The sequence below is a fragment of the Myotis nattereri genome (assembly GCF_964212035.1).
Source record: "Myotis nattereri genome assembly, chromosome: 19".
Classification (NCBI taxonomy): Eukaryota; Metazoa; Chordata; class Mammalia; order Chiroptera; family Vespertilionidae; genus Myotis; species Myotis nattereri.
The window spans coordinates 27392659-27404879 of NC_138095.1; the positions used below are offsets into that span (position 1 = coordinate 27392659).

The following is a 12221-nucleotide window of genomic DNA, read 5'->3' on the forward strand; positions in this document are numbered from 1 at the left end:
GAATCCCAGACAAGGCTCTTGGGCCCCTAGGTCCCTGGGCTGCCCTTGGGCCCCGGGCCGGTGCGTGCTGCCCCCAGCGGGGCTCGGAGGAAGGGTAGACCCACGTCTCGGGAGGAGCCCCTCACCTTCACCCCTCACCCCTCCGCGCGGAGGCTGGGGGCACCCGGGCTTCCCTCGAGGGCTCGGATCCACCCTCTCCCGCGTCTGGGCCCGCGCCTCTGCCAGCGCGGGGACCGGGGACCGGTGTGGGGCGTGCCCCTGGACTGAGGCGGGGTCCGCGGGGTCCACGTGGTGGCGGCCGTTGCCGGAGCGGCCGTTGCTAGGGGCGCCGTTGCCAAGGACGCCTGCCTGCCGGCCGCTGGGCTCCCTTCGCGGCCATGGACGACCTGCGGGTGCAGTGGATACGCGACCGCGTGTACACGGCCTTGGGCCTCACAGACCCCCAGCTCTTCGAGGAGCTGCTGGTCCGCAACGACGGCGAGGCGGAGGACCTCATCCTGCACTTCCTCAACCACACCAGCGAGGAGGAGGGCGCCGCCACGCTCTTCTTCTACCGGAAGGTGCTGCCCGAGGAGGTGGAGGTCGAGGTGGACGCCGGTGAGCCCGCCGCTCCCTCCCCCGGCGGCTGCCCACCCACCCCGACCTCCGCCTCCCTCGGGTGCCGGCCTTTGATGGTTGTGGTCGCCCACCCAGTGCGGGGACTGCCGGGGTCCCGGGTGAGCGGGGAGCTGCCCCTGCTCGCACAGCCGGCTGGGAGGGCATAGTCGCAGCAAACGCTGACTCAGTGCTTCCTTCGCACCGGTTCGGTTCCAGGCTTATAACAGCTCATTCATGCTGTGAGGTGGGAGTATTGTTAACCCATTTTACAGAGGAGCAAGCTGCGGCACAGAGAGGCCGAAATGACTCACCACGTAGGTCACCCAGGCAGTCAAGATTCAAGAATAGGAGCCACTGCTCAGTGACAGGCCAGAGACCCGCCTGGGTGCTGGGGCGACGCTTCCTCCTTCCTCTCCCTGATACTGGCAGGTGTGCCCTGGGCGGAAGAGCTATCTCCCGAGGTTCCTGACATGCAACTGGAAAGCAATGTGCAGCCCTAGCCGTTTTGGCTCAGTGGATAGAGCGTCAGCCTGCGGACTCAAAGGTCCCAGGTTCGATTTCTGTCAAAGGCATGTACCTTGGTTGCGGGCACATCCCCAGTGGGGAGTGTGCAGGAGGCAGCTGATCGATGTTTCTAACTCTCTATCCCTCTCCCTTCCTCTCTGTAAAAAATCAATAAAATATATTTTAAAAAAAGAATTTGCTAACGAGGTTTTAAAAAAGGCAGCCGATTTTATTTATTTATATTTTTAAAAAAATATTTTTATTGATTTCAGAGAGGAAGAGGGCGTTAGAAACATCAGTGATGAGAGAGAATCATGGATCAGCTGCCTCCTACATGCCCCACACTGGGGATCGAGCCCACAACCCAGGCCTGTGCCCTGACCTGGAATAGAACCATGACCTCCTGGTTCATAGGTTGATGCTCAACCACTGAGCCATGCCGCACAGGCAATACACTTATTTTGCGTTGTAGAAAAAGCTAAAACCACAACATAACCACCATAGCAAATTGCTAGCGGCACCCAGGGAGAGGGATCTATTCTTCCAGCCTTTCATTACTTTCTCCCAGGCAGACCTTTGGACTTGGATGTTATGTTATAGCAGGACCTTGAATTTAGACCCTCATTATCACCAAGTGAAAATATGGACACAAAGATACACGAACGGGGTCGACTGTTTAACATGGGCCAAATTTCAGTCACCCTGATTTTGTACTTAAAATATATATATCAACACCCTAAGAAATGGACTCGACTTGCACTCGGTGTGGCCGCTGTTTGCGGTGCGGTGTATACTCACACGCGTAGCCCAGTGTCTCCTGGCTGGATGTCCCCCTTCTGCATGGACCCAGATTCCATTCCCACTTTAGAGGGTCCCCGGTTAATTCCTGGGCCCTCCAAAGGCGCTTGGACACCTCCTGGGGGGGTGGTCTGTTTCTGGGCTGCCTCTGACTCTCCCCCGCCCTTCCCCTCCTTTTGGTTCGTCTCCACTGTCGCCAGATCGGAGGATGCCAGTGCCCTCCCCGCTGGAGGATTTGCACGGCTTCGCTTTGCATCGCTTACGGCTGTCTCGCTACCTCGAATGTTTCTGTATGACCGTGTTGGTTCACAAACTGGCCCCTGTGCATGGAGAAGGGCAGCCGGATTGTTGACCGACCGGTTTACTGAGCCAGGGGGCTCCCATCGTAGGCTTGTTGGGGGCCCTGGCGCAACGGGGACCTCCAGGACCTTAGTTTACCGACAGGCCTCGGCGGGGATCAGTCGTGGCCCCCACCCACGTGGTCTCAACCACACGCGGTTCTCTCAGGCTGTGCCCTTGCAAAGGCCTCCCGCGCTGGGACGGTGGGCGGAACTTTCCATTCCAAGGGCAGGGGTGGGGGAGGGACCGCTTACTGCCCGGGGCCAGCTTCCGGGTCAACCGGGGTCACTTCCGGTGGATACCCCCTCCCATAGGCTCGGCTCTCCCGCCAGGTCCAGCTCCTCCGCCCCGAGGAGAGCTGCGATGCCAGGTGTGTCCGGCCACGAGTCAGTGATGACTTATTCTTCTCTTTCCATTTCTCCGGCTGCGAAGACGAGGTTTCCGCCTCGGAGGGGGATGAAGCGGAGGAAGAAGAGACCAAATCTCTGAAGATCGAGTCCATGGACAAAGTGTCAGGTGCGGGGTTCGGAGGGCGCTCCGCGGGCAGAACCGGAAAGGTTGTTGCCCGGACGGGACTCATTTCCGCTGTTGACCCTCGCGGCGCCGAGGCGTGTAGGTCGCGGGAGGGAACATGCGGGGCTGACGGGCGGGTGCGCTGTCAGTTTCCCTCCATGGCGGCTTCTGCAGGCCGCACGCCTGAGGGGAGCTGTCCGCTGGGCCGAGCGCCCCCTGCAGGGTCCCGGGGGACCCCCCTGCTCCCCAGCGGCTGGTGGGTGGTGGTGGTCAGCCGTTGGCTTGGAGGCCATCCTGCATTTCGGCCTCTGGTCACATGGCGTCCTCCCGGTGGGCCTGTGTCTGCATCTCCCTCTTTTCTCCTGTGGATGTAAGAAACGTCCATACCTGCAGAGGGGTTTGTGTGTGTTTTTTAAAAAATATGTTTTTACTGATTTTAAAGAGAGGAAAGGAGACGGAGAGAAACAGCCACCCGCTGCCTCCTGCACGCCCCCTACTGGGGCCCGAGGGCAGCGCAGGCCTGTGTCCTGGCAATCAAACTGGCGCCCAAGGTGCACAGGCCGGTGCTCAACCGACAGACACACACCCTCCAGGGCTGGGGCTGCAGGGAAGTTTTATGCGTCTGTTTGGGCCAAACTGGTGACATTTCCTGGGAGCCGGGTCGCAGGGGCTCCTAAGAGTAAGCGGTTGCGGTTTCTTTTATGCATTCGAGATGAAGGGGCCACAGGAGGAGGACGGCAGGGGCATGGGGGACAGACGGGGTTGGGTTGACAGGACAGTAGAGATGGGGTGCTCCCTGAAGTGGGGGGGGGCTGTAGGAGGAGCAGTCCGACAGGAGGCGTTTCAAAGGCCTGTGAGCCTTGGATGGACCGGGCCTGCTCGCAGCAAAGCTGGGAAGTCCTGTGCCTGGGGCTGACCACGCGCCGTGACCTGCCCACTGGGCGGTTCTGACCAGGCCACGTCGTCTAGATGACTTTTCTCTGCATCGCCCACACGTTTCGAGTTTTGTAGTGAAAAAGGAGCACATGCTAACGTGTCAGCGGTGATTCTCGTCCTGGTGATAAAACTCCATTTTTCAAAGTAAAACACTGGGAAGTCACTCGTTGGACACAGTCGTAGAAGATACACACATGCACACACACACATGCACACACACACATGCACACACACACATGCACACACACACGCACACGTGCACACACGCATATGCACACACGTGCACACACGTGCTACATTTCTGATTGAGGACCCATCCAAAATGCAGTACAACTCTCCCGACGAGAGTGTGAGCTGAGGCCATGAGAGGGTCCATTTGTAAAAGACGCGAGTGCGGCCTTTTGATGCCAGGCCTGTAGCATGAAACGTGCTCCTGGACAGCTTGAGGCGTTTGGTCTTGCTGGGAGGGAACCCGGTTCTCCGAGCGGCTCCTCTTGTTCATCGAATGACGTTTTGCAGCTAAGAATGGGCATTCGAGAGCCAGTTCCATGTTTCAGTCCATGATGAGCACAGAGGATGACAACTGGGTCAGAGAGCGACCGGAACACAGGCTCGCCAAGGTACGCGCGCCTCTCGTCTCCTCGGGAGGCATTGGGAGTTCGGTGCCTTCTGAGGAGGCTGGGGGACCGACACAGGTCCTCCGAGGCCTGGAGATGACAGCCTTCTGCGGTGGTGGGAGTCCCCGAGACCCCCTGGGATCGCATGGTTCGCTGCATGACTCCCAGAACCCAGAAGAGCTTTTGTAGTCCCGGATAGAGTTTATCTCAGGGAAAGCAGGCAGATGCAAATCAACAAGGGAAAAGGAGGCTGGGGCAGAGGCCAGCTGAGTGCAGGCCTGAGCTTCCCCCTGGCCCGCCCCGGGGGTGGGGACATGGACAGAGCTAATTCTCCCAGCAGCTGCCTGCGTGGGACAACAGGTGTGAAGTGTCGCAAATCAGGGAAGCTCACCTGAGCCTTGGTGTCCAGGGGGTCAGTCCCACAGGCAGGAAGTGCCCTCATGTCTCACTTTAGCTGCTCAGTCCCAGCACCCTCAGAGGTCAAACTGCTCTAGTGCTACCCACGCCCCAGGCAGACGGGCTGTCACCGTATCACTGAGTCGGTAGAAACTTCCCTCTGGTGGACAGACACTGGTGTCAGGTGGATGCTCCAAAAGCGGAGGGGTTCGCAACCGGGTGCACTCAGGGCCAGAGCCAAACACTTTGCAATGTGCAAGGTTTGGACATCGAGGCCTGCCGAGTTAACCCTTTCCCGTACAGGTCCCGGGTGGCATGCAAGCATTTAGCTTGACCTCTGCTCAGGGAAATAACACGTAACTGCTGTATGCACATGCCCCACCCCCAACACGGAATCCAGTCTTGGTCTGTTGCAAAGCGTGGCCCCGAAAACCCTGTCAGGTCATTTGTTTTTTTTTTTTAAACCGTGAGTGGCTCGGGCCTGAGGTGCAGCTGCGTCTGCGCTGCCAGGAGTGAGAGCAGAGCTGGGCCTGGAGGGGACAGTGCAGCTGAGCTGGGGGTGAGGTCGTCGGGGGGGAGGGGGGATGACGTATCTCCTGTGGCGGCGCTGCCCCGTTTCAGAGGACCGTCAAGCACATCGTGGACATGACGCATCTCCACGTGCTCTGCACTCCTGTCCCCGAGGAGTTTCTGGCCCAGAACGTGGTGTTTTTCCTGAGAAATACAAAAGGTACCTTCCCGAGAGGGTGCACGGTTGTGGGTGTGTTAGAGAGAAAGGTGTCCGGCAAAGCACAGCGCACGTCTCCGCAGATGGAGGACGCACCGAGACCGAACCTTGAGAATTGCCGGTGTGTTTCCATTTTCCCTCGTTAGACCGAAATCTGACGTCCAGGTGACATTCGAATGTCTGCCGTGCTGATTGGTCTCTGGTGGATGCAGTGATTCATACCTGGTCCGCCCCGGGCAGCACGGCAGACTGTCACCCAATGTGAACCCCAGAATTCAGAAGGGACTTTGCCAGTGGCCTGGGGAGGCATTGATGGGAGGCGGAGACCCGCAGAGCAGGGAGCCCAGCAGGTGTTTCTAGGAAACCCTAGTTGGTCCTCCTTGTCCGGCTTAGATGGGCTCCTCCGTGGAGAGCTCAGGTGCTGCGTGTCCCGGTCCGTGACCCCCGGTGCGTCAGTGGGTGCCTCAGCGTCCCGTGGGCCAGGGCAGGCATGTACTCTGAGTCTGGGCAGAGGCCGCTGGCCCCTGACCTGGGGGTGTGTGCCATTTGCCGACCCCGCAGCCCCCCTGCGCCCGCTCCCTTTCAGAGACGATCTCGGAGGCCAGCTACATGAAGGAAGCGATGGAGATCATGCCCGAGACGCTGGAGTACGGGATCCTAAATGCCAACATGCTTCACTTCCTCAGAGACATTATGTATCAGGTGAGGTGGGCGGAGGAAGATAGCCCCACGTGTGTAAGATTGCGGCCATCGGCGGCACTCCGTGAGCAGGCAGTCGGCAGCTCGTGGGTTCAGGCCCCGTCCTGGCTCTGTCCTTCCATTTGTGCCCTTGATTCCAAGCCAGGGGCGTCCTGAGAGCACGTCATTGACATGAGGTCGTATGGTGATTGGTTCCATCACCTCGGCATTTCAGGTTTTCTTGCCGGCTTTGTCCTTCAATCAGCACAAGGAGGCGAGCGTGACTCTGACACCCGGAGAAATGCTGGACTCTCTCGATACTGAAGTGGAACTCCTGAACGCGCACGGGGAGGCCGTGGAGTATCACAGCGTTCAGTTAATACGGGATGAGTTCTTAATGAACGTCCAGAAATTTGCAAATAATATTCAAAGAACAGTGCAGCAGCTTGAAGGTAAGCTTTCATCTCTCCTCTTTAGTTAAGCATGATGACTTTACTTGAAGAAGGCAATTTAAGAGTCCACAAGCTTTTTTGTTTTAACTTAGGATTCTTTTTTTTTTTTAAAAAATATGTTCTTACTGATTTCAGAGAGGAAAAAAGGAGAGAGAGATAGAAACATCAATGATGAGAGAGAATCATGGATCAGCTGCTTCCTGCACGCCCCCTACTGGGGATCGAGCCCGCAACCCGGGCCTGTGCCCAGACCTCCTGGTTCATGGTCGATGCTCAACCACTGAGCCTGCTGGCGGGACGGTTCACTTTTTTTTCAATTTTTATAGAGAACACTTATGGGGGAGGTCTTAGGGGCGGCCCCGGGGAGGATTCAGCAGCACACTCAGCAGCTTCCCAGGTGTGTCCTGCAGGGCTGTGGCCTCCACTGGGGGACTGGCGGCGCCAGGCGGGCCACCACTCACTGCACCTGGTCCTGAGGCCAGCCTTGGCGCTGCTTACCTGGTTTTGCTGACCTTCTGGGCCTGGAGCTGAAATACAACTGAGGCCTAGGTATTCTCTAAGTGCCCATCTCACATGCCCGTCCGTGTGCATTAGGGTTGGTTGGGTGCTGTGTGTTCCGACTTCCTGTCCCAGAGGACAGATCTGCACGCTCACCTGGCGTGCTCACCTGGCGTGCTCACCTGGTGTGCTCACCTGGCGAGCTCACCTGGCGAGCTCTGGGGCACCTACAGCGGCACTCTGCCCGCAAGGAAAGCGCATACATGTTAGCTGTATTGTTCTGGTTGGTCAGTTTTGTTTTAGAAATTGGCCCTTCTTTTTTTTTTTTATCCTCACCTGAGGATATTTTTAAAATTTATTTTTAGAGAGAGTGGAAAGGAGTGGGAGGGACAGAGAGAAACACCAATTTGAGAGAGACACATCGATTGGTTGCCTCCTGCCTGCCCGGGACCAGGGCTGGGAGCCTGCAACCCAGGGACACATCCTTGACTAGAATCCAACCTGGGACCCTTCAGTCCACCAGCGGACGCTCTCCCCACTGAACCAAACCGCCTTGGGCTCAGTTTTGAAATGGAAGTTAGTAGGTTTTAAATTCAGGAACACCTTAAATAATTACATCAGTTTGATCGGGCTCACCCTTGGAACAATGCTGCATTCTCTAAGATGTTTCAGCTATGCTGTAATGAAGTATAGGCGGGTCAGGGCAGGGGATGTGTCCCCTTACGCTGACTGTGGGGACAAGAGCCAGCAGGTCCACCAGAACATTATTGTCTGGAGTCATTTCCCCCAGAGTGTTGACCGAGCACTTTGCTCCTCGCAGGAGAGATCAAGTTAGAAATGCCCAGCATCAGCGTGGAGGGCGAGGTGTCCGCCCTGGCTGCCGACCCGGAAATCGTCGAGAGCTTGGAGCAGTGTGTCATCAACTGGCTGGGCCAGATCACCGTGGCCGTGGAGGGCCAGCTGAAGAAGACGCCACAGGTACCGCGGGCGGCGCTCAGAGAACCCTGCACAAGCCACCCCGGCCTCCCTGAGAAAGAGCCGTGTGTCCGGGGTCCCAGTGGTCCAGCCTCTTTTCTCCCTGTTTTGGGGCCTCCTTAAAGGATGGAAGTGAACACCCCCCAGGTAGTCGTGGGCTCTCTGCTGTCAGTGTGCTGCCAGGTTGCTTCCTGGGTTGATGTAGGCGATGCTGTGTATCAGTCAGGAGGGCTGGGCCGCGCAGAACAGGACACACCACCCAGCGGGCTTCTGTAAGAAAGCAGTTGTTGCCTCACATAACTGAAAAGTCCAGAGGCAGGCTGGCTTCAGGTATGGTTTGATCAGGCCCTGGCTTTGTTTCTCTGGGCATCTCTCAGTGCCACCCTCCTCTCTGTGGGGGCTTCCTCTCAGGCTGGCTTCCTTCAGGGTAGCGGTTTGTAGCGTGTCGGGCCCTGCATCCCACATTGTCCAGAGAGAGACCACGTGGCTTTGTCGACTCCCAGGTGAAGTCCTGAGGCCCACTTGGACGGCCCTCCTGGGTCACATGTCCATCCCGATGTCCTCGTGCGGATCCGCCCTGCGTGGAGCATGGGGAGCAGCCCCACTGCCCCCTCCCCACGGACGAGGACAGCAGCTGTGTGTCCGTGTGCCTCCAGGGTAACGGTCCGCTGGCCGAGATCGAGTTCTGGAGGGAGAGGAACGCGACGCTGAGCGCCCTCTACGAGCAGACCAAGCTCCCGATCGTCAGGAAGGTCCTGGAGGTGATCAAGGAGGCGGACTCCCTGCTCGTGGCCAACCTGCAGCCGGTGCTGACGGACCTCTTCAAGCTGCACATGGAGGCCTCGGACAACGTGCGCTTCCTGTCCACCGTGGAGCGCCACTTCAAGGTGCGCCCGTTTCCTTGGTGACCGCGCGGCTTCTACAGCTGCCTCGGCGGCGCGTAGGAGCGGCCGCTGTGCTGACCACGTGTCGGCGTGGGGCAGTGCACTGAATGCATCCCCGGCGCTGTGTCCCCAGCATCACTGTCCCCGTCCCACGCTGTGTCCCCAGCATCACTGTCCCCGTCCCACGCTGTGTCCCCAGCATCACTGTCCCCGTCCCACGCTGTGTCCCCAGCCTCACTGTCCCCGTCCCACGCCGGCTCATCCCCAGCGGCAAGTCTGTGCCCTCAGCCAGCGGTCTCAGCCGGGGCGCCTGCCGCAGGGGCTTTCAAACCTGCAGTCCCTGACCTTTAGTCAGGGCACTGACCTCTGTTCCCTCAGGTCGCCCAGTAAAACATGACAGCGGCCGACAAAACAATAGCCGTCTTTTTTTTGTCAGATCAGCAAGAAAGATAGTATGTTTTTTGGTGGCCACAGAGCTTTGGTAGCTGGTTGATGAGCGCCATGTGTGACAACGGCCAAACGCCGCTGCCTGGCCCTCACCAGTGCGGCTCAGCTGGCGAGGCCGTCGGCACGCTGGCTTTAGGTTATGCACGGTGTGCGTGTGCGTGTGCGTGTGTGATTGTATGTGAGTGTAATCTAGCCTCACCTTAAACGATAATGCCGATGCTGTCACGGGTCTGATAGGCGAGTTATCTGTGTTCTTCTGATACGCACTGAAATAAGTGTCTTTCTACACGTGCCGAGTGCTGGCAAAATCCCTTCACCCCCTGCCGGGGACACAGCTTGGAAAACACTGGCTCCGGTCACTTGTAAAGTAGCAGCCTCGATTCATCTGGTGGCACTCTTACCACTAAATTCAGTGTCTTTATCTGCGTACGATACACGTGACACCCATGTGTTACACACGTCCGTAAATTGCTGTGTTTGCTGTAATTACAAAGCTCCCCCCACAGTCCATTCCGACCTATTTTAAACGCCTTCTGTTTGTCCAACTCATCCTCCCTCGCAAGTGCCTGTGGGGCGAGTGGGAGCGCCGGCCCGCACGGGAGGCTGTGGGAACGTCGGGGGCCCCGGGCTAAGCTGGCTGGCTCTGCTCTCTTCCGGCCAGAACATCACGCACGGGTCCAGCTTCCACGTGGTCCTGGAGACCATCCCCTCCATGATGAGCGCGCTGCGCATGGTGTGGATCATCTCGCGGCACTACAACAAGGACGAGCGCATGATCCCCCTCATGGAGCGCATCGCCTGGGAGATCGCCGAGCGCGTCTGCAGGGTGGTGAACCTGCGCACCTTGTTCAGGTAAGACGCCGGCCCGCTGCGTCCTCCGTGCCCTGTGTCCGCTCCCCGGGCTGTCGCGTGGGCCAGCGCTTCATTCCTTCTCGTGGCTGAGTAACACCCCTTAGGTGGCCATGTGGGTGATTTATTCACTAGGACTTAGTTGCCCTTGGAGAGACCGAGGCACAGAGTCAGGAGATTCTGAGTTCCGGACCCCAGGCCCCGCAGGTGGAACAGCCTCTGAGGATCCAATGTTGGAGGAGACACAGGTCTTTCTTCACTTTCTTACCAAAGAAGCCCACGGAGGGGACAGAGGCAGAGTCCTGGCCCTGTCATCTTGCTCCGATGTTGCAGCCCCGACCACTGACGTGTGGCCGGGGACCCACGGCCACTGCCCCTTCCCGCTCAGCCAGAACGCTCCCGCGCGAGCCGCAGCCGTGCACGCTGGGAGGGCGCTGCCTCAGCTCAGGGCCGCGGTGCGGCACTCCCGTCCCAGCCTGGCCCTTGGGACAGAGCAGCCGCCCGCCGGCAAGCTTCTGGAGAAAGAGGCCGTGTGACGGGCGGCTCTGCTCCTCAGAGCCCTCCCCGAGAAACCCGCTCCCCGGGGCCTGTGGCTCGGATCCCCCGCGTCTCCGCCTTCCCTCCCACCTCCGTCTCTCTGATCGCAGAGAAAACCGGGCGAATGCGCAGCACAAAACCCTGGAGGCCAAGAACTCCCTCGACATGTGGAAGAAGGCCTACTTCGACACCAGGGCCAAGATCGAGGCCTCAGGGAGGGAGGCCCGCTGGGAGTTCGACCGAAAGCGGCTGTTTGAGAGGACGGACTACATGGCCACCATCTGCCAGGACCTCTACGACGTCCTGCAGGTAGGGAGCGGAGCGCGTTTCCTTTTCTTTCTTTTTTAAAAAATATATATTTTTATTGATTTCAGAGAGGAAGGGAGAGGGAGAGAGAAGAAACACCAATGATGAGAGAGAAGTTCCGATCGGCTGCCTCCTGCACTCCCCACACTGGGGATCGAGCCCACAACCCGGGCCTGGGCCCTGACCGGGAATCGAACCGTGACCTCCTGGTTCCTAGGTGGACGCTCTACAGCCGGGCCACACCAGTCGGGTATCAGGCTCCTTTTAAAGCCGTGAAGTCCTTGCGGTGTTGTTTGGGTCACACTGTGTCCAAGAAACAATGCCTGGGGATTGACCCTGCCCGACAAGGAGCAGTCCCGAGAGCTCACGGAGAACTCGTGGCCTAGGGGGCAGCCTTGGCAAGGCTCGGGGTCAAGCCAGAGCCCAGCAGCTCCCGCCCCAGGGCAGCCGTCCTGGGAAATGCTGAGTGACCCCTGCAGGGCGCAGGGCCATAGAGCTGCTCCCAGATGAGGCGTGACACAAGGGAGGAGGGGGAGGGAGGGGCCGGGCACACAAGCTTTGTCAGCTGGTCAGGGTGTCTGGCTCCTGTCCTGCAGGCAGCGGGCCTGGTCCCCATGGGCTCAGACGGGGGAGGTTCCGGCGGGACAGGGTCCTGGTCCTCAGACCGGGCTTGGCGTGCAGTCCATTTGTTGCGAGAACATTCGATGCGAAAGTGAAGGTGACCTCCTGGTCTTCTGTTGCTTGGGCAGGTGATGGAGGAATTTTATAACATATTTGGTCCAGAACTGAAGGCCGTGACCGGGGACCCCAAACGCATCGATGACGTCCTGTGCCGGGTGGACAACCTGGTCACCCCCATGGAGAGCCTGACCTTCGACCCTTTCTGCATCCAGTCCTCGCACTACTGGAAGTACGTGATGGACGACTTCAAGATCGAGGTTCTGGCAAGTAGCCCGCCGCCGACCTGGGACACGGACGCCATATTCCCTTTTTCAGTTGTCGGGCGGCTTAGGTATCCTTTGAGTTTTGTATGTATATATTTTTTTAATCACAAAGGTTAATAGCTGCTTTTTTGTAAAATATGGAAACAACACAGAAGAGCGTAAGGTCGAAGTGAGCGCTCAGTCTTCTTGGTCCCCACTTCTCCCTGGGTGAATTCGTTGAAATC

The 12221-nt window shown here is 58.4% G+C and overlaps 1 protein-coding gene across 1 annotated transcript in view; it reads left to right on the plus strand.

The window, feature by feature from the left end:
• The first annotated feature begins 362 nt into the window (after positions 1-362).
• The window catches only part of DNAH10 (dynein axonemal heavy chain 10), a 68848-nt gene continuing 56989 nt past the window's right edge, over positions 363-12221 (plus strand). The window contains exons 1-12 of the mRNA XM_081113751.1: positions 363-597; positions 2100-2221; positions 2571-2754; positions 4207-4307; positions 5322-5430; positions 6014-6129; positions 6341-6557; positions 7876-8033; positions 8687-8917; positions 10023-10213; positions 10858-11056; positions 11803-11997. Coding sequence (XP_080969877.1) covers positions 378-597; positions 2100-2221; positions 2571-2754; positions 4207-4307; positions 5322-5430; positions 6014-6129; positions 6341-6557; positions 7876-8033; positions 8687-8917; positions 10023-10213; positions 10858-11056; positions 11803-11997 — 2043 coding nt within the window. The 5' untranslated portion in view covers positions 363-377. The remainder of the gene's footprint in view (positions 598-2099; positions 2222-2570; positions 2755-4206; positions 4308-5321; positions 5431-6013; positions 6130-6340; positions 6558-7875; positions 8034-8686; positions 8918-10022; positions 10214-10857; positions 11057-11802; positions 11998-12221) is intronic.